This window comes from Canis lupus, chromosome 34 (genome assembly GCF_011100685.1).
Source record: "Canis lupus familiaris isolate Mischka breed German Shepherd chromosome 34, alternate assembly UU_Cfam_GSD_1.0, whole genome shotgun sequence".
In the NCBI taxonomy this organism is placed as follows: Eukaryota; Metazoa; Chordata; class Mammalia; order Carnivora; family Canidae; genus Canis; species Canis lupus.
Window position 1 is genome coordinate 1,049,707 of NC_049255.1, and position 25,958 is coordinate 1,075,664.

The window sequence follows — 25,958 nt, forward strand, 5'->3', positions numbered from 1 at the left end:
CAAATTGGACTTAATAATGGAAAGTTTTCACATATGATATTGAAAGAACTGGGTGGGGTGTCTTGCTCTCATATTCGAGAGTACATGCTTATTGGTAAACAATAGAAAATCTTAGGAAAGAAAACGAAAATTATTTCTACTCTCTCAAAGTAATCCATGCATTTTACACTTTTCTTTTCTGAAAAAAAAATCTATGTTTAAAAATTTCATTTGGGATGCCTGGGTGGCTCAGTGGTTGAGCATCTGCCTTTGGCTTAGGTCATGATCCCAGGGTCCTGGGATTGAGTCCCACATCAGGCTCCTCACAGGGAGCCTGCTTCTCCCTCTGCCTGTGTCTCTGCCTCTCCCTCTGTGTCTCTCATGAATAAATAAATAAAATCTTTCTTTTTTTTTGAAAAGAATTTTGGACTTTTTTAAAAAAAAGATTTATTTATTTATTCATAATAGACAGAGGGGGGCGGCAGAGACACAGGCAGAGGGAGAAGCAGGCTCCATGCAGGGAGCCCGACACCGGACTTGATCCCGGGACTCCAGGATCACGCCCTGGACCAAAGGCAGGCACCAAACCGCTGAGCCACCTAGGGATCCCCAAATAAATAAAATCTTAAAAAATCACAATAATAGGGTTATATTGTAATTTTGTATTGTATATTTATTTATTTGAGAGAGAAAGAGAGTGAGTGCAGGTGGGGAGGGGCAGAGGGAGAGGGAGTCTTAAGCAGACTATGCTGAATGCAGAGCCTAACATGGGGCTTGTTCTGACAACCCTGAGATCCTGACCTGAGCCAGAACCAAGAAGCAGTTGCTTAACTGACTGCACTGCCCAGGTACCCCACATTTTGTATCTTATTTTTAATTGTTTATGTTGTTTCCTAGATATGCAAAGAGTTCAATGCTCAGAGTAGAACTTGAAAAAACATAAAATTCACTTTATTTAGCGATGACTGTCAAAAAAGCTTGGGAGTGCTCTTCTCTCTCAAGCTGTCTCATATTGTATTTCCATTTCTGTATCTGTCTCTTTTTAGTTAACAAAATGGGCGTATCTCATTTAAGAAAGGGGGTGGGATGGTACAGAAGAGGAATTGAAAGAGAACATGTCTGACAATTCATGCATGTATAATTGGGGTATCCAGACTGGTCAGAAATCTGGCCTTAGTGGAAGGTATGTGAGATGCTCTGTCTTTGAGATCACAAATGCGTTCAAGTGTGCTTTGTTATCTTGTTCTTATAGGAAGCCAAGCGCTTTTCCACTATCGATAAATCTTGGGTGAAGATTATGACCCGGGCTCATGAAATGCCAAATGTGGTTCAGTGTTGTGTTGGAGATGAGACCATGGGGCAGCTGTTACCACACTTGCTGGACCAGTTGGAAATGTGCCAGAAATCTCTCACTGGGTAAGTTAACTGGCCCTATGGAGGCTCTCTTAGCATCCTAGAGATGAAAGGACCAGAGGGACTAGATAGCATTAACCACATTGATTTTCTTTTGCTAAAACTTAGTTCATGTGTGATGTTGTTGTACAGCTAAGACTGGTAGCTCGGTAACTCATATTTTCTGCAAGCCCTTGCTGGGTTTGTTCTGATGTGGGAATAGGACTTAAGGCTTCTTCCATCACTGGGACCAGATCTTGCAAACATTCTCATACAACCGTTGCTTTTTTTTTTTAAATTTTTTTTAAAAAAATTATTTATTTATGATAGTCACACAGAGAGAGAGAGAGAGGCAGAGACATAGGCATAGGGAGAAGCAGGCTCCATGCACTGGGAGCCCGACGTGGGATTCGATCCCGGGTCTCCAGGATCGTGCCCTGGGCCAAAGGCAGGTGCTAAACTGCTGCGCCACCCAGGGATCCCCAACCCTTGCTTTTTAAAATTAGTACACATACTTTTCTGATTTCCTTCTTGGACAAACATCTGAAGAGGCAAAATATTTCATCATATGAATCAGAATGATATGAACAATGTAATAATGTACACATGTAGTCAAGATTATACAGAAATGGGAGCTTCATATATCTCTCAGTGTATACACACACACACACACACACACACACACACACGTATGTGGAGGCTGGGTGAATTCCAAGAGTAAGAGATATTTTTCTTTTCTTTTGGCTAGTCAGGATTAAATCATGTGAGCAGAAATATGTTAAATAGTAATATTGTAAAAACAGTTAACTATACATGCTTCCATTTATAATTTATTTTTATTGACGTATAATTGACATATAACATTATATTAGTTTCCAGTGTACAACAAAACCACTAGCAAGCAAATCCTCCAAAATAATTTTTAGAAAAAAACTATGAATGATTTAATATGCTTTATAAAATTGTTGAATGAAGTCAAGTGACTATTGAAGGACATTTGACAAAAGGATTTTTGTTCTCGAATGGTTGATGAGGTGCCATCCTTTTTAACTATAATGATTATTTAGCACAACCAGTTGTGTTGCAGCACTTCTAAAGTTCTTGGATGGAGACCTGACTTGATGGCCATCCAGTCTCCCACCAGCCTCAGGCCAGAGGGAAAGAGGAAAAGGATAGAAATATTCCATGCTCTCAGGGCTCTTCACATTGAAAAGGCTGAGGGGCACGAATCACGGGGACATCACACAGGACTCAGTTGCCCTTGAGAAACTTGCTAAAGAGTCGTATTGCTGGTCTACCTGCAGCTGGATTTGTTACGTTTCTTCACTTCTCCTCTCCTATAGATCTTGCTCATGCATACAAACATGCTCCTTCCTCTCTTCTTTTTCATTTTTTTCCCCATGCTTTATCACTTGGCATTTCAACATTATTTTATAACTCCTTGGAGGAAAAAGTTGCTCTGAAATTATCCACAGTTTTTACTGAGCTTTTCTTGGCTTCTGATTCTGCTTCTGAGAGGTTATGGGACCAACTGTGTAGTCCTGATATCAACACTTGAGTATTAATGTTTATGGAGGATAACTCTCTTCCCAGCTGATGAGGATCTGCATCAATAGGAAGGGACTTGAGAAAAAAAAAAAAAAGAAGGGACTTCAGACAGGTCAGAAATAAACTGTCTTGTCTACTCTATCACAGAGGTTTGGTTGTCACATTCCACATGCCTCCTTTCATCTTTGTCTAACCGGGTGGACAACATTACCTGGTTCCTCATAAGAATCAGACTGTGACAGGGCAACAGGTAAAGGGGGGGGGACTGGTGAGACTTTTTTATTCTTAATAAGAATAAGGAATAAGGAATTCTCTATTTTCAATAAAGAGTAAAGATCAAGCTTCTATGAATAAGATGGATTGGGATATTTAAAATGAAATTGGCCTGTGTAGAATAAGGAAAATAGAAGCTAAAACAAACAACATAAAACACTGTGAGCATAAAGGTAAGACTGTAGAAACTCTACCTTCCTATGAAGAGAATCTGCCTCTATGCAGTGAGACTGTTTCCGCCATAATTTTACATAGGAAACAAACAAACATACATGACAAGGAAGGAATAGAAATTTAAAAAGAAAAGAAAGTTTTAAAAGGATTTCTGATATGATTTAAAAAAGAAAATGCAATGAAAACTGCAATATTTGTATTGAAGTATGCAAGAAAATGAAGTTACAGAGGAATTGATCTGAAAATAACAGAAAAAATATATCCATAACATAAGGAATCACAAAATAAACAAATTTAGATGCAAAAGCACAGTTGAAAGCAGGGCAGTGATAGGAACATTCCCTGGGTTTCAGTAATTCTTGGAGCAGAGAGCAGTACGAGAGCCCCTCCACACAGGTTATTCAGAGCTGGATTTTGCTTCGGCTTCAATGATGGATTCGCTGCATTCTTCAGGATATAATTCCAAGAATGATATGTAGCCTTTTGCTGTCACGGTGCCAAGCTTGCAAGCAAAACCAGAACACCCAAAACTCCCTGTGTGTAATTGTTTCTGTCCTTCACAAAGAAAGTACTAGATTTTGCAGATGAAGTCAAATGTATACATTACACTTATGAAAAATGAAGAAATTCTCCTACCAATCCTGGGAAAAAATTTTGTTTTTCATCAGAATATGGAATGCTCCTTGGCAAGATCAGTAAGAAAACAAAACAAAAGCACAACAGTATGTGGGGAAATTAGGTTGTTTCAAGATCTTTTCCCCCTTTCCCCATCCAGATAAATTTATTTATAGAAAGGCCTGCTTTGTGTGTTTGTAAAGTTTGTCTTTTTTTTTTTTTTAAGATTTTATTTATTCATTCATTCATGAGAGACACAGAGGGAGAGGCAGAGACACAGGCAGAGGGAGAAACAGGTTCCCTGCGGGAAGCCCGATGTGGGACTCGATCCCAGGACCCCCTGCCCGGGAGCAGACGCTGAAAGCAGACGCTCAACTGCTGAACCACCCAGGTGCCCCAGTAAAGGTTGTCTTTTCTTCTCCCCACTTAGATACTTGGAGAAAAAACGACTTTGCTTTCCCCGGTTTTTCTTTGTGTCAGACCCGGCACTCCTGGAGATTCTGGGGCAGGCATCAGACACACACACGATACAAGCCCATCTGGTGAATGTGTTTGACAACATCAAAACTGTCAAGTTCCACGAAAAGGTTTGCCTGATTCTAACTGCTGGCCAGCAGTTGCCATCTCTTACTCCTGCATTGTCTTTATGAAGTAGTTCTCAGGTGTTTACAAAGGTTTACTTTCCCTGTCTGTTCACTGGCAGCCAGTGATTAAAAAAATGCTTCTGGGCCCATTTTGCATTCAGGATTGTGTGATTTCTTAATATCTAAAGTGTAAACTTGAATAACAAATAGTTTAAAGATGATTAGGAATGCATCGTCAGTGGCATTCATGGCTTTGCGTGCCAAGTTAGCTGTTTAGAAATTTGACAAACCAAAGAAACCAGTTGTTCAGGAAAGAGTGCCTTCACTCATCAGAATTGCCTCTATGACTTGATTGTTGGAGTCAAGTGTCAGAAGTTTCTGGCATGATCGTCTTCCCTGTTTCTCATCATGCTTGATCAAAACCTTTTTTTTTAAATGCCTCCAACAAATTTCTAGACTTGTGGACTTGTTGGGGACCCAAGAGAAGCCCATTCCATGCGGGGATGCCTCCATTTGCACAGCTGCCAGGAGCTGCTGCCCAATTCAACCCTTGAGCCAGTTCCCTGAGAGTGACCCTTCTATTTGAGTGTGTTCAGTCGTCCCCCAGGGCTTCCTGTAGACCCTGAGTGCTGTTCATGTATTCATCGGAGCATGCGGTCTGCACTTGTTGAGCAACTGCCATGTGCCCCATGGCGTGCGTGACACAAGAACACCACCCCTCAGGGGACCATGCTCTGGTGGGGGTCTGTCTAGAGTGCAGTCGGTGCAGTAGTGGACCTCTGCGTCACAAGCAGTCAAAAGCCAGGGATTTATAAGTTCCCGCCCCTGGGTATGTGCCAGGTGTGGTGCTAGTCCTGGTTCCAAGGAAGACTTTATCATGATCCATACTGAAGTCATTTTTTTAAATTTTAAAAAAAATTTTTAAATTTATGATAGTCAGAGAGAGAGAGAGAGAGAGAGAGAGGCAGAGACACAGGCAGAGGGAGAAGCAGGCTCCATGCACCGGGAGCCCGATGTGGGATTCGATCCCGGGTCTCCAGGATTGCGCCCTGGGCCAAAGGCAGGCGCCAAACCGCTGCGCCACCCAGGGATCCCCTGAAGTCATTTTTTTAATGCAGCACAGCATTCATCTGAAATTTGACAATTAAAGTTGATAATTACTGATTTGCTGTGCTTGTATTATGCATGAAGCACATGGAGATGCTGTCAGGGAAGGCTTCAGGCACAGAACATGGTCCTTGAACTGATGTTTTGAAGCTAGGTGGAACACAGCCAGGCAGGTGGAGAAGTGGGGCACGCTCAGAAGGAAGAGAGGCACCAGGGTCTCAAGATGTGGGCAGCCGGTTGTCAGTAGTGTGGGTGGGGGATGTTGATTTGCTAGGGTTGCTCTAGATTGACAGCAGAAATTCATTCTCTCACGGTTCTGGAGGCTGGAAGTCTGAACTAAGGTGTTGGCAAGGTTGGGTCCTACTGAAGGAGAATTTATTTCATACTTCTCTCTGAGGTTCTGGGGCAGTTGGCAACTGGGGATATTGCTTGGCTTATACACGTGTGACTTTGATATCTGCTTTTGTCTTCATATGTTCTTCCTGTGTGTCTAAATTGCCTTCTTATAAAGACACCAGTTTCTGGATTAGGGTCCATCTTCATCTTAATGACATCTACAAAGACCCTGTTTCCAAGTAAGGTCCCATTCACAGGTCCTGGGGCTTAAGACTGCAAAATGTATTTTGGGGCTATGCATTTAATAGGCAGTGGTGAGCATAGGGAAAAGGGGGAGAAGGAGACATGTGCCAGATTCCAAAAGGCCAAGTACATCACGCTACAGAATTCTACTTTGCTCTGAATGTGACAGAAGGTATGGGAGGTTTTTACACAGGGAAGTGACCTGATTTGTGTCTCAGAAAGATTCTCTGGCTCAGTATTGGAGGAAGACTAGAAGGAGGGGGCATGGAAATCAGTGTCAGAAGTGATTGCACAGTCAGGATGGAAAAGGCTGAGCTGCTACAACAAAGCTCTGACAAAGGAGGATGGATAGAGGTGAAGGGAGGACAGTACAGACTTTGTGGTTTAAAATCACCGTTTCTTTTCTTTTTCTTTTTTTTTTTTTAAAGATTTTATTTATTCATGAGAGAGACACAGAGGCAGAGACACAGGCAGAGGGAGAAACAGGCTCATTTTGGGGAGCTTAATGTGAGACTTGATACCCCAGGAACATGACCTGAGCCGAAGGCTCAATCACTGAGCCACCCAGGCATCCCTAAAATAATTGTTTCTTGTAGATACCCTGGATGTGTGCATTATAAAAGTGATTGAATTACAGGAATTTCTCACTGATGTTTTTGCTCAAATCCTTCTGCACTAGGATTTCATGTTCTAGAGTGAAGCATCTCACTGTCTCATTGTGCCATGAGGATAAATTAAACCTCATTTTTAGCCACTGTTCATAGCAATTACTTAAAATAAATAGCATTGCTTTTTTGGCCATTTGTTCTTACCATAATGTTTCTGCAACCAGGGGCAGGTCCTGTTTTTGTGGGTCCTAACTCTTGTAAAATTGTAAATATAAATTTATATTCAGGACTTGGAAAGGGACCATGTAAGTGACAGGCTGTGGAACTTCAGTCTTAGCAGAAGATAGACCGTGTCTATCTATAACTAAGAGGGGTTCATTAATACAGTCCTACATTGGAGCCCAAGGGACCAATATTCCACTTACAAAAGAACAATAGTGGCAACAAGCATTTGTATTTAGTCGATAGTTTGCTTTATTTTATTTACTTGTCACGAACAGCCTGTGAAGTGAGTAGGGAAGCAGGACAGGCATGGTGTTTAATTGACTAGTTAGAAGCAGGAAATTTAGTCTCAGATGTGTCCTCCACCATTGTGTGGTTAATGAATGGCAAAGCACCATTTGAACCTGTATTTAGTAGGTAGTGTGCTATTCTCATGAGGCCATGCTGCATGGAAACTGAGGTGAGAGGACCAGATGAGGAGCTGGGCTTGAGTTAGAAAATGTTATGTGCCACCAGGAGCTCCTGTAAGGAGCACAGCATTTACTACAGAATTGGACTTGCCTGGTAAGGTGTTTGCATTGATCATAGTGACCTGGTCATTACTCATGTCATCTTGGTAAGCTTGTGATGTGGATGACAGGCTCTTATAATATCCCATTTCATTTGGGGAAACAAGACTTTTTCTTGATCATCACCTTTGTATTGAGTACTTGTCTTAGAAAACAAGCTTTCCCCCCTCAAGTATAGACTATTTGGAATTGATTTAGTATTTTAGTATTCCCTTTTAGATTTCATGGGCAACTTCTTTATGTGAGTTTGAAATTGATTTTATATCATATTTTGCCTTTTATTTTATAATCTATAGCTTAACTTCCTTTGGGATGGATAACATTGACAAGAGGGCAGTGGAGGAATTCATTCTTTATGTGAATATGCCTGTTTTTTTTGGCTTCTGCCATAGATCTATGATCGCATTCTGTCAATCTCCTCTCGAGAGGGTGAGACTATTGAATTGGATAAACCTGTGATGGCAGAGGGTAACGTGGAAATTTGGCTTAATTCTCTCTTGGAGGAGTCTCAGTCCTCATTACATCTTGTGATTCGCCAGGCAGCTGCAAATATTCAAGAAACAGGTTTCCAGCTGATTGAATTTCTTTCTTCCTTCCCTGCTCAGGTCAGTGTATTGAAATTGGAAAGTATTTTCTACAAAATAGCCATTTTAGATCTCATACATTGTCTGTTGTAAGCTACACAACTGGCTATAATTTAAGTCTGGACCAGAATTAGGATTTTCATAAGGATTTCTTACTATAGACATGCTTAAAGGTTTCAGCTACAGATAATTTGGTTATATACATACACATATATACATATATATGTAACCAAATAGTGTGTGTGTGTGTGCGTATATATATATGTGTGTGTGTGTGTTTTATATATATATGTTTTCTTTATATTTTCTTTAACTTAAAAGGTTCTTTTTCCTGCTGAATCCCTTTACTAAATAAATCATAAAAAAGTACAGAGTGTATGCTTTGCCAGAGGATGAGAAATATATTTTAGCATTAGGATACAGAAAGTGATGTTTTCTTAGCCATTATGATCAATAAAAGATTTTGTGAGTATCTACCAGGTGTAAATCTTGTGTTTGAGGAAAACAGGTTGAAGACATATTCTTTCCCTTCCAGTAACTTAAAGTCTATCTAACACAGAAACATGTCTTTAACAGTAAATGATTTAATATTACAAGGGAAAAATTGTGGACACATGTTGTATGTAGGTACAGTATGAGTAGAATTTCTATAGGTTTCCAAATAATGAACCAAGTTGATGTAATCAAGGATGGCCTTAAATTTGCATAATAATCACAATTATTTACTGTATTGTAATTTCTATTTAAATAAATTAATATGCCATACACATTATAAAGCCTTTTTTGTTTCCATAAGGTTGGATTATTGGGAATTCAAATGATATGGACACGGGATTCAGAAGAAGCCCTCAGAAATGCCAAATATGATAAAAAAATCATGCAGAAAACCAATCAGTCTTTTCTGGAGCTATTGAACACATTGATAGGCATCACAACAAAAGATCTGAGTTCCATGGAACGGGTCAAATATGAGACTTTGATTACTATTCATGTGCACCAAAGGGATATCTTCGATGACCTGGTAAATGCTTTATAAATGCTATGGCATATATAGAAGAGCAAATACTAGGTACTATCTGTGTTTACCCACTGGAATTGGATTGAGTGAATTCAAAGAAAAGATTAGATTGAGGCAGAGTCATCTTCATGATGAGACATTGTCAGATTTTCTTTTTCAGTTTTTAACTGAGATTTCAGTCACTTTTTGATGATTTCTGCTAAGATGTTATTGAGCAATTAGACCTTATCTTTAAAATTCTTTATGTGATCATTTTTAACACCAAGCTGCCATGTAGTATCTTGAAAAAGCTTTCATTTGTCTTGTGCACCTGTTAGTTAGTAGTTAAGGATTACCAGTTTCTTGTTAGAGAAAAATAAATAACACTGCTAGTGGAGTGGCTTTGTGCTTTTCCAAAGGCTTTTGATAAATCCTATCTTTAACTTGTTTTGCTACATTTTATGTCATTGACTGCAAATGGCCTTTCCTAATATGGGTTGGTGACATTCAGGTGTCATGCAGATTTTTGCCTGTAAAGAGGGAACAGAGTTTAGAGGCTATAGAAAACAGAAAGTATGAAAAGAAATGAAATTTGTCCTCTACTCTAAAATAGAATATTAGATAAGAGGCAAGAAGCTCTTATTTTCATAATAATTTGCTGGATCGTGTCTTACCCCATTATGTAAAAAAGATCATAAAAGATTGGTTCTGATGTGCTGGGAAGAAGAGCAGCTCTTTCAGGCCACTGAGGTCTAATCTCCTCTCTTAACAGTTAAGCACACTGTTTGCCTCTCTAAGAAATAAAGGGCTCCAGATAATTTTAGATTTATTATTTGTCAAAGAAAATTGATGAAAAGAGCTTAAAATTTTGGTTAAAAATTTCAGGCAAAAAGCATTGCTGGGCAATAACCTGCCATTTAGATGTTAGACATTTTGGCCTGCTGCAAATCTTAAGGAAAAATAATGAATGGATTAAAAAGACCCCAAAGTGTATTTTGTCATAATCATAAGAGATGCCTTTTTCCTAATGAGAGTGTTTCATCTGTCTTTGTATGCCAAAATATGTTTTTCGTAGATTGTACTTTTTATGATTAGGGCTGGGGCATTTAAGGGTGCAACCTGAGAAGTGACTTATCTTACTATTAAAATATGTGCTGCTCTTTAAATTGGTGGGCACAATTAGGAATTTCTCTTGAATTTTTCTATTCCTGTATCTTCTAAAGTGTCCCTTCTGTGATCAGTAGATGAATGGATTGGATGGTGATGTAGTTGACATCACTGAACCAGTTGGGTAGTCTCTGAGTTCCATTTGCATCCCATTATAATCTACATAAATGCTAATGTGCATATTTAATGAGTGGTTCTCATCTCAGCTTTAACCTATATCTTTTGCATTTCAGTGTCACATGCATATCAAGAGCCCTACAGACTTTGAGTGGCTGAAACAGTGCAGATTTTATTTTAACGAAGATTCTGACAAGATGATGATTCACATCACAGATGTAGCTTTCATATACCAGAATGAATTTCTAGGCTGCACTGACAGGCTTGTCATAACTCCACTCACAGACAGGTGATGGAGGGGTTCTGTGATTCCACAACCTCTCTCCCTCTGGCCCCTCCCCAACATTTTTATTCTCTTGAGTTACTCAGGGGATTTCTGCATAATGTCTCTTTAGGGTTTAGAGGCTCTTTTATGCCAAAGTCTTTGAAATTCAGTATTTTTAGCTTTACACATGGGTCTCTGCTTGGAATTTGGGATTGTGACTAAAATGCTTTACTTCCTCTGTTTTCAGTCATAGAGAGGTGAAGTTTCAGTGACCGCAATGGACATCAAATGGGCAAGAAAAGGAATTGATTGCCATGTGTCAATAGGTGCAAATCACCGTTGGCCTTTGAGGGCTGCTTTGGGGACCATGGCACCTGCTTTTATTAGAGACACTTAAGATGATTTTTTAGCAGGAAAGAAATTGAATATCTATACAGGTGAAAAGTGATGGGGAGCACGTTGGCCTGGACATCTGGTGCTCTTAATTTTCCTGTCTGTTATACAGTAACTGTGCTAGCCAGAAGTGCCTTGCACCTTCCCGAGACTCAGTTTCCTCATCTGTAAGATGAACGAGGCTGTCTCCAATAGCCCTCCCACGGCTCATAGTCTGTAATTCTCTTAGTCCCTTGTAAACTTTTTGGCATCAGCTAATTGTGTATATGCTCTGTTCAGGGAGGCACTGAATACTTATTTTGACAAAATGGCTGAGTGTTAAAATCAGTATTTGGCTTAAGTAGAAGCTGAAGCTGAATATCATCCATTTTCTTGAAATGAAACTCTGGGCTATTGGATTAAAAGTGTTATCAGACAAAACATAAAGATTTGACACAATAACCCCATTAATCCTGTGCTGCTTGATTGCTCCTTCTACTCACTCATGATGCTAAATGAAATGCTTTCACTAGAGAGACTTTATTGTCACTTTCCTCCTCTTCATCGTCTTTCTAGTCCTTATGCCTGGATTGAAGATGATTTATTTTGGGTGCCTTGGACCTCCTTTTGAAAGTGTTTCTCTTTGTTTTGACATGGAGAGGTGGATAATCATAAAATGTGACAAATTCCTTGAAATACTTGTGGCTCAGGCAGTCCATTTACACCTTCTGTCCTCTCAGACCCCCAGCACTCCCCTCTCTCCTTTGCTAGTGAAGACCACATTTCCTGTTTGGTGGGGAAGGTGCGCTCTCAGTCTCCACTCATGGGTCTGCTAAAGTGCCTGCCCTGGTTTAGTCGGCTCTCCGGACGGATGGTCTGTGCTGCCCCCCTCCAAAGCCACATCTCCACCCACAGTGGTTTCCTCTCTGGGAACATCATCAGTTTCTACTTCTGGCTGGATCATTCTCATCAACTTACAAAGCTACTGTAATTGCTACCAGAAAGAAAATCCTATGGCGAACCCTCCGTTTTTGTTTTTTTTTTTTTTCCATTTCTGCGATCCCATTAGAACTCCTCAAAAGCACCTATTCTTCTTCACCCATTTTATTTTTAATTCACTCTAGTTAGGCTCTGTATTAGTTTTCTATTGACCCCATAACAGATCACCACAAGTTTGGAAGGTCAAAGAACACGAATGGTTTTACAGTCTGTGTGTTAGAAGTCTGACACCCGTCTTCTTGGGCCAACATCAGGTGTCAACGGGTTCTCCTGGAGTCCCTGAGGCAGAAACCCCTCCTGTTGTTGGCAGAATTGCTTTCTTGGCAGTGCAGGGCCTGCAGCTAGTTTTCTTGCTGACTGTAAGCCCAGGGCTGTTCCCTGTCCTCCATCTTCACAGCAGCAGCAGTGGGTTGCAACCCCCGCCCCCCGTCTTAGGTCCTGTGTCTGACCCAGTTTTCTGCCTCCCTCTTCCCCTCTGAAGGACTTGTGAGATTACATTGGGCTCAACAGGTAATCCAAGGCATTTGACATTATAGCTGCAAAGTCCCATTAGTCATTTGAGGAAACCTATTTGCAGGTTTCAGGGATGAGAACGTGGATCTCTCGGGGGGCTGTTATGCTGCCTCTCACACTGTCTCCCCTCTCTGAGACAGTGCCACGCAGGTTTTCATGCTGCTCAGTGCACTAGTCATTTCTCATTCTCATCTCTCCTGGCCCATCAGAGAGCCCAGGTTTGCACAGGGGAGCATACTCTTCTTTTTGATCCACTTTCTTTACAAAGCTTCAGGACACCACACTCTCCTGACCTTTTGTACTCTTCCTGTTGTCCTTTTGTACTCCTACTTCTGGTTCCTCTTTATCTTCCTGGTCTAAACAGAGGACCACTAGGACTCTTGTCCATCTATACTCACTGCTCAGGTGATCTCATGTGGCTTTAGGTGTCATCTATATGTAGACCCCCCCAGTCTGCCCCCAACCAGGGCTTTCCCCCAGAACTCCAGACACAAACACCTGCGTAAGGTGTTTTCTTGGACACACACAGGGAATTTGCACTTACTGTGTTTGATCATTCCCCACCAACCTGCCTTCCTGTAGTCTTCCCCATCTTAACGAGTGGTGATTCCATCCTTCATTTGCTCAAGCCAAAATCCTTGGAACATCCTTGATGCCTTCCTGTTTTTCTCTTGCTTCATCATCCCATCTACTGTCAAGTTTGCTCAGCACCATTTTCAGAATTCATCTAGGATGTGACCACTTTTCACCTCTTTGCTGTTGTCATACTGGTCCGAGCCACCATAATCTCTAGCCTAGATTATTACAATGGTCTTTTAACCAGGCTCCCTACACTTGTCATTGCCCCCTATAGTCTATCTTCAGTTCAGTTATGTTCTGTCATCATAAAAAGATAACAAAGAGATTGTCTCAGTCCCCCCACTATCTTTGCATCTCACCCAAAATAAGCACCAGTATCCTCAACAGTGACCTGCACGATCTGACTCCAGCTATTTTTCTGTTTCTTTTTCCTCATTTCACTCTAGCCACTTGCTCCTTGGCTGTTCCTTGGACAGCACACTCTTGCTTCAGGGCCCTTGCATTTGCTGTCCCCTTGACCTGAACTCTTTTTCCCTTCAGCACAGGCATAGCTAGCTTGCTTCCTCACTTCCTTCCAGGCTCTGCTTAAATGTCATCTCAGAGGGGTCTTCATACCTGCCACATGAAGCAGTGATCCCCACTTCCCTAGCCCTCCCAACCAGCTTTATTATTTCTGTGCCCTATTTTTAAATAACTTGTTTCCTTCCTTTAGGATGTCAGCTAAAGCACTGCCGTGGACTTCCCATGATGTGATATATTTACTGCTCCTTGAATAGTGCTGTCACATTATAGGTGCTAAATAAGAATTTTCGGAATGAATGAAAGAAATGTTTATTTTCAGAGTCACATCTTTGTGGTGAAAAATTTAAATAGTACGGAAGGACATACAGTTGAAAGTATAAGAGTCAATTTTTCCTCCTGTTTTTAAAAAACAACAAGCAACTTATTCCCTTTCCTTCTAGAAATTTCTATTGCTTGTACGTCAAAATTCTTTTTAATTTTTACATATGGGTATCAGGTTCTACAAACTTCTCTGCAGCTAAATTCTTTCACTATGTTCATTGTCTTGTCCATCTTTCTGTATCAAAAAAACTTGAGAACATTAAAAGCAAAGTAGGTGTAAGTATATAAATAGAAGTGATTCCAAAGTTTGTCTTGGCCTGTCTCCCCCTAAACGTTCATTTGCTTATTTTTCTTTATCTTGATCATGGGAGAATTGATTCACTATTTTTTTTCTGTCAGTCACTGGGATTCCATTGCAAGATTTGTTGCCCTTTTACAGAAGAATTCCTCACTAAAATTAATACTTACAAACATCAAAGACCAGAGGCATTGACATCTTGTCAGTCTTTTGCTGATTGCCCTGTGGAAATTCAACAACATTGGTAGCTTTAGGCTCTGGGAAGCTTGGCATCAGGTGGATGGAGCTGCCGATATTCCGGATGATAAAATAGTTGTCCTAATTAACTAAAAACATATGGCATCATTCTCTGAAAGCTCATGGTGTTTTTCATGACCAGTCCTTCCTCTCTGCAAAAGCGGACAAGACAGGAGTCATTCTTACTACACTGTCACTCAGGCAGAGGGCAGAAGAGGTCAAAGGCTGGTAGAAGCTTCTCATCAGCTTAGTAAGAAATGTAGATGGGTCTAAACAATATGCACATTTCTCTTCCATGAGTCACACTTGAATATTGATCGCTGGATGCTGCCCTCAATAGCTGGATAGTCTTGGCCAAGATACCTAATCTCTCTGATTCTCTCCTTTTGGAATACCCAGGGCCTGGAACCCAGTAAATGTTAGTCATTATTATCGTTGCTATGATTGTGGTTTTTCTTACTCATCAATAACACATTCTTAATCAATGTTTCCTTTTGTTTCTCCTTAAGTATGTTCATAATCAGAGTCTATAACTAAACCAAAGAAAAGAAACAAAAGAAAAATAAGTTCATGATGTGTGTACCATCATTGCCTTAGGAGGTTTTTTGTTTGTTTTTGCTTTAGTTTTAACATTTTAGAATTAATACTGTTTAGGAATAGTAGCTGAAAGCACTGCTGGTTTACATGTGATGAAGTACATGTAGGGTGCTGGGAATGTTGGTGATGGATTTGGTTATATTGAATGCGATAATAAGACCTGCGTCATGGGGCTGGTCATTGTTGGTTTAGCAGGATGGTCACATTCTACATTTCTCTCTCTCTTTTTTTTCTTGAATCTCTTGGTATGATAGACAAGAAGGAATACATTTTTATTTTATTTCATTTATTTTTTAAGTAGGCTGCATGCCCAATTTTGGGCTTGAACTCACATTCCTGAGATCAGGAGTGGCATGCTCTACCTACTGAGCTGAGCCAGGCACCCCCACATTGTGCATGTCTTACTCCAGTAGCTGTTGGGATGCGAGAAGACTGTATGGCTGGACTGGCACAAGACATTTATTTAATAAGCATTCATAGGGTATAAGTGGCTAGGGTTTAGGCAGGAAGTTGGATGATCATGGAACCCAATGTGTGATCTTACAATCCTGAGATCATGACACAGTTCCTAAGAACAGAGACCTTATGGCAGTCTGGTGCAGAAATAAAGCTGCACAACAGCCACTAAATCACATGGCTGATTTAGTCCAAACCCTATTCCTGAATGATGACATTTTTAAAATTGGCAAAGATTTCTCTGAAAAGCAAGTCCGAGAGGAGTCTGGGTGCCAGCAAAGCAAATGGGCTGAAGCCACACCCAGGGGAGAAAGGAAGCGATAAAGCACCTGGCTTGCCCACTTAGTTTTCATGTAAATAGGATGATTTCTTTAAGGCAACTTAAAAACTTGCTCTTGCTTCAGTTCAAATATAAACCCAGTTGTAAGGAGGGTTTGCAAGACAGAATAGCTGGGTGGCAGGGTTCCCAGAGATGTTTTCCTTAACCCTGGCAGGGTGGACATGTTCTAGAGCCGAGCAGCATGAGGGCTTGCAGTTGGATGGGAAAGCTCAATCGATTCTCGGCTCTTCCACCACAATCCCAAGAAAAGTAATTCCATCTCTGTGAGCCTTTCCCCTTGTCTATAAAATGGGAAAAACACCAGTAGCTTCCCTGCAAGGTTCCCTGAGCTTACGTGAGATACTGTAGGTGGAGCACATCACACTAACTGTTATTACAGAGACTGCTCTGCCAGGGATAACAGAAGTACAAGGTGAGAAATAAAACCTTGAATTAAAAAGCAAAAATCAAAGTGAGCTTAGGTGTCCTCCTGAGTACACCTACATTATTTTCTCCATATCCAGGCTCTGTATACATTCAGGGCCAAGTCATTGATTAGCCTGTATTTTAAGGAACCCACTTCCAATAAAATACAGATTCTAGAGGATCTCCAGTAGGTGTACTTGCTGTTTATTTCCACCCTTCACGATGGACAATTGCTTTATATCCTCTGAAATTTTTTCATGTCCAGATGAATGCTTTATATAGTTTAGCCATAGGAAATCCCTAAACTGCATCACTTATAGATTACCTCCTTTGACAACTCAAGTGACGCTGGGGAATCGAGTAATTTATTAGCGAGTTATCAGGTTAGTTTTTCCTTCCCAGGCACTTTTGTATTTTCTTACCAAAGTCTTTTATTCATTAATATCATGCAGTAAGGACAGTAGAAGGTATGTGTAGGTATAGTATATGCTCCTAGAAATAGATTGAAGACATGATTATTTAGCAATGTGTGATTCAAATCTCATGTGATCATTCAAATTATTGACTCTTAGATTCAAAAGAGGATTAGTATTTTTTAAAAAAATTATTTGAGGCAGGGAGGGGCAGAGGGAGAGAGTGAGAGAAAATCCCAAGCAGACTCTGTGATGATCGTGGAGCCTGATGTGTGATCTTACAACCCTAAGATCATGCCCTGAGCCGAAACCAAGAGTCAGATGCTTAACTGACTGTGCCACTGAGACACTCCAAAAGGGGATTATTCTAATGGTTCCAAATCTTTCCATAGTATACTATTCTTTAAAGATTGGTAGGTTTTTATGAAAAGGTTGCCAAATAGGTTTTGGAAATGCTGTGTACTATTTTTTCATACGTGGAGAATCTCATTGTACATTCTCCTGAGAAAGCTCACTGAACCTTTTTAACAATTTTCAAACTTACTTGGCCATAGACCATCTCCTCTTTTTCCTTTACACATGTTAATATCCATAAGGGAAGCATAGCTTAAGGGTGCAGTTTGCAAAATGTTTTGTAGGGACAATGGCTTGAACTTCCCATTTAAAAATCTTGTGCAGGTTTCATTTTACTGTGATGTCTCAGAAGTGTCTTCTGGGTGCTGGTGGTATGGTTCTAGTGATGTCTCTATTTCTCAAGGTGTTACATCACATTGGCTCAAGCTCTGGGAATGAGCATGGGAGGAGCTCCCGCTGGACCTGCAGGGACAGGGAAAACAGAAACTACTAAAGATATGGGACGATGTCTTGGAAAATATGTCGTGGTTTTCAATTGTTCTGACCAGATGGATTTCCGAGGACTTGGACGGATTTTTAAAGGTGAGGGTTATAGTTTTTATTTGATGAAAAATTTAAGCTAAGATGGAATGTCTTAAGATTTATTTTTCAACAATTGGCTACATTTTAGTGTCGTTTTTCAACTTCAGACAACTTTTTGGAAAACCTGCATCTTACCAATGTTTGGGGGGATCAAATGTCACCATCACCTGCTTTGTAATGTTCCTTTATCCCTGCAGGTTGGCTATTTACAGATGAAGTACCACATTGTGAATTATTTTGGGGGCATTTTGTGCATCATCTATTTGTTCAAGTTTATTTTTGAACTGACTTATCTCTGGCTTGTCTTGGCAGCTGCAAAATGCCCTTTTCCTTGGCTTTTTGAAATGATATACTAAATGGATTTTCTATTAAATTTCCCTTCGAAGGACTGGCACAGTCTGGATCCTGGGGTTGTTTTGATGAATTTAACCGTATTGATTTGCCAGTTCTGTCAGTGGCAGCCCAGCAAATTTCCATTATTCTGACATGTAAAAAGGAGCGGAAAAAGTCTTTTATTTTTACCGACGGAGATAATGTGACTATGAACCCTGAATTTGGACTTTTCCTGACCATGGTAAGGAACCAGAAGAAGAGCTGCTGAATTTCAGCCTTCTTATTGCAGCTTTCATGCATTTCCCTTGTAGGGCGCTTCTTTTTCATGAATGGAAATTGGGATGGTAGTTTTAACTACTGTGTGAAAGCCTTTGGTGTTAAACAAAGCTCATATTAATAACTTGTGATGTACTCTCTCCAGTTAAAAGGAGAGTGAGGTATGTAAATGAGTTGTCTGGTTGTCAGCCTGGATTTGTTGCGTGTACATAATGAATCTTTCTTTTACTGTCACACTGATGTGAGTAAGTCACCCCATGACCATGTCATTCATCTGTGGGTTTGTTTGCTGTGTAGAATCCTGGCTATGCTGGGCGGCAGGAGCTCCCCGAAAACCTGAAGATTAATTTCCGCTCTGTGGCCATGATGGTGCCTGACCGACAGATTATCATAAGGGTGAAGTTGGCCAGTTGTGGCTTCACTGACAATGTTGTTTTGGCCAGGAAGTTTTTCACCCTCTACAAGCTGTGTGAGGAACAGCTTTCTAAGCAGGTGTGATGTTCTGAAAGTCTTTCTGAACTTACATATATACTTAGTTTTTCTATTTGGTGAAATGTGCTCATTTTGAAACATTGTAGACTGGGGCTGCTGGCAGGCTACCTTCCTGATACAAAGTAGAAAGTTATATCATTACAAAATTAATTTTATGTGGATAGTTTTTAAAGTGTATTTAAGTAAATTAATTTTTGCCACATAGAAATGAAATAAGTACTTCCTGAACTGACTTAAGAGCCAAAGAATTATAAATATTAATATTTGTTCTTTCTCCCACTTGTATGTTAATCATAGTATGTGTTGTGCGTCCTCAGAGTTTTCAGGAACCTCTCAATCATTGCTCTTCTCACTTCTAAGCTTCCTCATATATTGGGCCATGCCTTGCTAATAGGTCTGTTATATCTATTGTAAGTTTTTAAAATTTTATTTATTTTATTTTGTAATCTAAATTCAATTAACATATAGTGTATTACTAGCTTCAGAGATAGAGTTCAGTGATTCATCTATCATAACTTTTATTGTAACTTCTATGCTAGTTTCCTGTACTATTTAGAGTAGCAGGTTCTGAAATCATGCAGTTTTGCAGTTAAGAGGTATGAAATTCATCATATATTACTTTTGCATTAGTTTTCTGTTGCTATATGACATAGTACCACAAATTTACTGGCTTAAAATAATACACAGTTTATTATTTCATGGTTTCTGTGGGTCAAGAGTCCTGGTACATCGTGGCTGGGTCCTCTGCTCAGAGTGTAACAAGGCTTCAATGAAGTGTGGCTATGTGCTTGACCAGGGGAGGATTTACTTCTAAGCTCACTCAGGTTGTTGGCAGAATTCTGTTCTTGAGGTTGTAAGACTGAGGGATTTAGTTTCTTGCCGGCTGTCAGCTGGAGAAGGCCATGGTCAGTTCCTGCAGGCTGCATGCTGTTCTTTGCTACATGGGATTCCCCAACATGGCCACTTGCCTTCTCAACGTCAGCAAGTGAAAGAGATTCCAGCAGGATGAATGCAACAGTCTCGTATTAGGATTCTCCAGAGAAATAGGGCCAATAGGATATATGCATTTATATATATATGCTATAAAGAAATTTATTATAAGGGATTGGCTCACACAGTTATGTAGGTAGAGAAGTCCCATGATCTGTTGTCTGTGAGCTGAAAACCAGGAAAGATGGTGGTGTAGTTTGAAGGAATGACAGTATAGATTCTAGTCCAAGTCTGAAGGCCAGACAACTGGGAACATTGAGGACAGGAGAAGGTTGATATCCCAGTCCAGGAGTAGGGCAGAGTGAATGAATCCAACCTTCCTCTTCCTTTTTGTTTTATTCAGGTCCTCGCTGATTGGATGGTGCCCACCCACACTGGGGAGGGCCATCTTCTTGACTCTGTCCACCAGTTCAAATGCTAATCTCTTCCAGAAACTTCCTTTTAGAGACACATTCAAAATCATGTTTAATGAGGACCGAGGCATCCTGTGGCCCAAACTGACACATAAATTTACTATTACAAACCTTAAGTGATGTGACCACAGAATTACGTGGTCATACAATCACATGCGACCTGTTACCTTTGCTGTATTAGATTGATTAAATCATAGGTCCTACCACACTCAAGGGAAAACTATCATACAAAGACACAAACACCATGAGTTGGGATCATGCCACAGATCACTGGGACATAGAAATAAAAATTACTAAAAGCATATGCTAAATAACAATACATGCAATAAGCATAAAACTATAACACAAATAAAACCTCCTAACATATATAGAACATTTTGATCTGTCTTTCACTCTGGCCTCCATTCCAAACTTGTTTGACTCTAGATTATTTTTTATACCCCCAGCCTCAATTAAATTACATTCTCATCAAAAATATTCTTTGTTTCTTCTACTTATTGCAGCCTTTACTCACCCATTCTTCTTTTCCCCTCTATCAAAGAAGTATTTTTCCATGCTGTTTCCTGCATGCAGAAAATTGCCACATCACTGACTCCTGCCTTCTTCTTCTCTACTATTTCATTTCTATTTCCTTCACACCCACAGCCCTGCTCATGGGGTCATTGTCAGATGAAATGAGTCAACGTGTGCAAAACAGTTGGCCCGTGCTGATCTCTGGGTGAACATTCTGTGAATCTTACTTCATGCCCACAGATTTAACTGAGTCCAGTTCTGAGAAGTTTTCCTTAATTAATACCACACACCACTACTTTCACATCGTTGTTACTTTTTGGTGAGTTAGCTCACATTTTTATCATGTTACCTCTGTTAGAATTTAAACTCCTTGAAGACAGGAACTCAATCTGAATCTTTTTATGTGCTCCATCCTCCAAATGATGAGTATGAAGTGATGCATACTGCTTCAGTTACCTTAGCAGATAATTGTTTTTTTTTTTTAATCTGGTAAAACATATCTAACATTAAATTTACCATCTTAGCCATTTCCAAGTGTACAATTCAGTAGCGTTAAGTATATTCACAGTGCTATGAAACAGATTTCCATAACATTTTCCTCTTGCAAAACTGAACCTCCATACTCATTAAGCAGCAATTCCTCTCTTACTATTCCCCTCAGTCTCTGGTAACTACCATTCTACTTCTTGTTTCTATGCATTTTACTACTTTAGATACCTCATATAAGTGGGATCATATAGCATTTGTCTATTTTGATTGGCTTATTTTGCTTAGCATGAACCTCAAGGTTCATCCATGGTGTAGGATGTGACAGGGTTTGGTTCCTTTTTATGACTGAATGACATTCCATTGTATGTATATACCACATTTTGTTTTTCCATTCATCCATCCATGGGCATTTGAGATGCTTCCAAATGGCTATTTGGCTATTGTGAATACTGTTGCTGTGAACATGGGTGTGCAAATATGTCTTTGAGATCCTGCTTTCAGTTATTTGGCTATATACCCAGAAGTATGATTTCTGGATCATATAATAGTTCTATTTTCAATTTTTTGAGCAACTGCCATACTATTTTCTATAGTGGTTGGTTAATTTGGAGCACTAGGGTGGCTCAGTTTATTGACAGTCTGACTCTTGATTTCAGCTCAGGTCAATGATCTCAGGGTTGTGGGATCGAGCCCTGTGTCAGGCTCTGCGCTCAACGTGGAGTCGGCTGGAGATATCTCTCTCCCTCTCCCTCTACCCGTCTCTCCGCTTGCAAGGTCTCTCTGTAAATAAATAAAATCTTTAAAAAATTTATAGCGGTTAGATAATTCATTTTTAATTATTCACTTTATATGTGATTGAGGTTTTAAATATATATCAAGGGAATAACAAAGCTAAGGACTTGGCTTTCCGACATGTCCTTATTCTTCCCAGATCTATGTAATTCTAGAATATGGCTACTGTCTTCCTCCTTAATACATTTATCTTTTTACGTATCAGTATATAAATATATATACACCTGGTTCAGAATTTTAGCTTTAGATATATGAGGAAATTTTTCTTAGGATGACTGATTAAGAAGAGGCTCAAGGGGTGCGTATACTCCAAGAGGAAATTTATTCTTTTCTCCCTGTCGAGATATATTTATTAGTTCTGATCTAAGGGCTGAAATTAATGATCATACATGAGAGAACTCTTTTGGATATTCTTTCTTTTCTCCAAAATATATTGATAAAAATTTATTGCTTCACTAGCTGTGCAGTTTTTTCTAGAGGAAAATTAGCATTTATTCATTATTGTGAAAAGTTCTTTTGTCAACTTTGTAGTTTTCATGGGTAAGTTAATATTGAAAATAAGCCTGTTGTACCTCACATGCTTCAGGTGCATTATGATTTTGGTCTGCGGAACATTCTGTCAGTTTTGCGAACCCTAGGAGCGGCAAAAAGAGCCAACCCCACAGATACAGAATCAGTGATCGTCATGCGTGTTCTACGAGACATGAATCTTTCTAAACTGGTAAGATTCACAGATGGAAATGTTGCACCCACTTAATATCAGTTCAGCTAAGTAAGTGCAAATGAGATTTAGAAATATTTATTTAAAATACTCATTTAAAATGAATAATTATCAGCTAAAGTGTGGGAGAGCATAACTTTAAATGAGACTTCTTCAGAAGCTATTTTTGTGGTAATTCATATCTAGTCTAACATATGCCTATTTCCATAGGATTGAAATGGATTTTTAAAAATCCACATGCTAAGTTTCTGAATAACTTGAAATATTTTTGGGTTTTAGAGCTGAAATCTCACCTTCTTTAACGTCTCTAGAGTCTGGCAGGAAATTATATGTAAATTGAACAGTGTGTAATAATGTCACACTCATCCATTTCACAGTTGTTCGGGATCAGTGAATCTATGTACAGGGTGACAGAATGATATATTTTTTATTTTATTTATTTATTTATTTATTTATTTATTTATTTTTTTTTTTAAATTTTTATTTTTTTATTTATGATAGTCACACACACACACAGAGAGAGAGAGAGGCAGAGACAGGCAGAGGGAGAAACAGGCTCCATGCACCGGGAGCCCGACGTGGGATTTGATCCCGGGTCTCCAGGATCACGCCCTGGGCCAAAGGCAGGCGCTAAACCGCTGCGCCACCCAGGGATCCCTATATTTTTTATTTTAAAACAAAAGCGCAAAGCAAATTCCAATTCATGACTTTGTTACTATCTCTTACTACTAAATTATTATTTTTTAAAATTTAAATTATAAATTTTAGGTTAATGGTAACTCCCCAAACTGGTTATTTTACTGGAAGATTATTGTATAGGCAGTATTTTCCTTTCATCTGCTTCCTTCCTCACTTTCCTCTTCTTTCTCCTTTTTCTCCCCCACCTTTTCTAAAAATAATTTTTAACTTATGGGCAACACAAGGAAAATATTCCTCAACTTCAGTGAAGGTGGTATTTTATTTATTAACAGTTATGGTAAAATAATTTGGTATGTTTAGCATTTTCAGTTTATCTGTACATTGCTCTGATTGTGCCAGAATAGTTAGTCTGATTTCCCTTTCTTTCTTCTTTTAGATTGATGAGGATGAACCCTTATTTTTGAGTTTGATTGAAGATCTCTTCCCAAATATTCTTCTGGACAAAGCAGATTACCCTGAACTGGAAATAGCAATTAGTAGACAGGTAATGTATTTCTCAGGGCATCCAATACTATGTAGTCTCTTCATCTGAATTTCATGAGAATCAAGTGGAGCTGATGTGTTCCAAATATGTGAGTTCTAAGAACAACACCCAACGCTGTGGCTATTGTGTTAGGAGAGGCCATTACACACCACTGACAGAGCTGTGTCAGGCAGTCTTGAGCCAGGCAGTCTCCCACCATCGAACAACAACATGTCTAGTTGGCCACATGCTAGGTCTAGTTGGCCCCTTGTTGATGGAAACCATTCCACATGAGATTCTGAAATGAAATATGACAAGGAGGCCTCAGCTGGCTGCCTTGCCTTGCTCGGCTTGGCTTTGCCTGTGGCCCTGGTATTTCCACATTGCTTTGGTCTCTGCCCCTGATTGTCATTCACAATGATCTCATATGACTCCTCAACTGTCATTCTTCTTCCCCAGGCCCAGGATCACTTGTGGTTTCTTCCTTAGGCCCTAGGGGATCCACTACATTATATAAAAATGGTGATTAGCTCATATTTATAAAATACATTTCAATTCTTTGAAGATATTTGTTAACAAAAATAAAATATGGTAGTATTTAATGGATATTTTCCTTTTAAAAAATCAATACATAATACTCTTAATCTCCATGGCACCTGGGTCACTCAGTTGGTTAAGCATCTGCCTCTTGATTTTGGCTCAGTTTGTGGTTTTGGAGTCATGCTGTCAAGCCCTCCATGCTAGACAGGAGTCTGCCTTGAGATTCTCTCTCTCCCTCTCCCTCTGCCCCTCTACCCTCTGCAATAAATACATAAAATATTAAAAAAAAATCTTAATCTCCTTATCAGGTAAGAGTGATAATTCATTTTGCAAGTGGTTTCTTCATCATATGGCTGAATTAATTGTAGCATTGTCTAAAAAGCTTAACATAAAGTAATTTATAGGGCAATTAACAGCATAATTTGTAGCATGTGAAAAATCTGAAGAGCATATATACAGAGCCTAAAATGATCCATGATTATTGTCCAACAATTATTTACGTAAAAATAAAGGCATCATTTATAGTGTGTTTAAGCATTGCATGATGGTTAAGAGCATGGACCATGGAGCTGAGTTTCTTGGGCTCAAATCCCCAGTAACTTTACAAGTAATAATCTAATTTAAGCAAACTCCATGCCATATGTGGGACTCGAACTGACAACCTTGAGATCAAAAGTTGCATAATCCACCAACTGAGCCTACAAATATATTGCCCCAGCAATATATTTTTTATCATGGTAAAATACATAACATAAAATTTACCATTTTAGCCATTTTTACCTGTACCGTTCAGTGGCATTTAGTGCATTCACATTATTATACAAGACATCATCACCATCCATCTTCAGAATTTTTTTCACCTTCCCAAACTGAAACTCCATACCCAACAAATAATAACTCCCATTCCTCTACCCCCCCACTCGACATCAGTGCATATTTTGATTACAACAGTAATCCAGATTGTTGTTGATGTGGCCCAATGTGGGGCTTGCATGTTTTCAGGTTGAAGAAGCTGGTCTCATCAACCATCCTCCTTGGAAACTCAAAGTCATCCAGCTGTTTGAGACACAGAGAGTGCGGCATGGGATGATGACCCTGGGGCCTAGTGGTGCAGGAAAAACCACCTGCATCCACACCTTGATGAAAGCCATGGCAGGTAAGGGGGCAGCCAAGCTGTGTTGCTCTGGACAACACATTTAAATAGTTGCGACACCTCTGCATACTCCAAGAGGGGCACAAACATTAGCTACATTAGTATATTTGCAGGAGGGAATGCTGCTTTCCTGATTATTAGGTACATTTTAGAGATAATGGATTATTATAATGAACTAGAGGGGAAAAAACCACATAAGTCCAGCAGGTGTAAGCTCTCAGTTTTGGCAAGGTAAGTGATAGCTGAGAGCACAGTTCTTTCTCAGTGTGAAGACCTCCTGGTGGAGTCTTGATGTAGAGAATTCACTTTGCTCCAT

At 39.6% G+C, this 25,958-nt stretch overlaps 1 protein-coding gene across 1 annotated transcript in view; it reads left to right on the forward strand.

Moving 5' to 3' along the window:
* DNAH5 (dynein axonemal heavy chain 5) overlaps positions 1-25,958 on the forward strand; it is a 295,211-nt gene that overhangs the window by 145,437 nt on the left and 123,816 nt on the right. Inside the window, exons 31-41 of the mRNA XM_038583304.1 lie at positions 1,232-1,395; positions 4,412-4,568; positions 8,043-8,255; positions 9,031-9,255; positions 10,632-10,804; positions 17,590-17,768; positions 18,155-18,342; positions 18,675-18,869; positions 22,653-22,787; positions 23,863-23,970; positions 25,492-25,645. Of these exons, the coding sequence (XP_038439232.1) occupies positions 1,232-1,395; positions 4,412-4,568; positions 8,043-8,255; positions 9,031-9,255; positions 10,632-10,804; positions 17,590-17,768; positions 18,155-18,342; positions 18,675-18,869; positions 22,653-22,787; positions 23,863-23,970; positions 25,492-25,645 (1,891 nt within the window). The remainder of the gene's footprint in view (positions 1-1,231; positions 1,396-4,411; positions 4,569-8,042; positions 8,256-9,030; positions 9,256-10,631; positions 10,805-17,589; positions 17,769-18,154; positions 18,343-18,674; positions 18,870-22,652; positions 22,788-23,862; positions 23,971-25,491; positions 25,646-25,958) is intronic.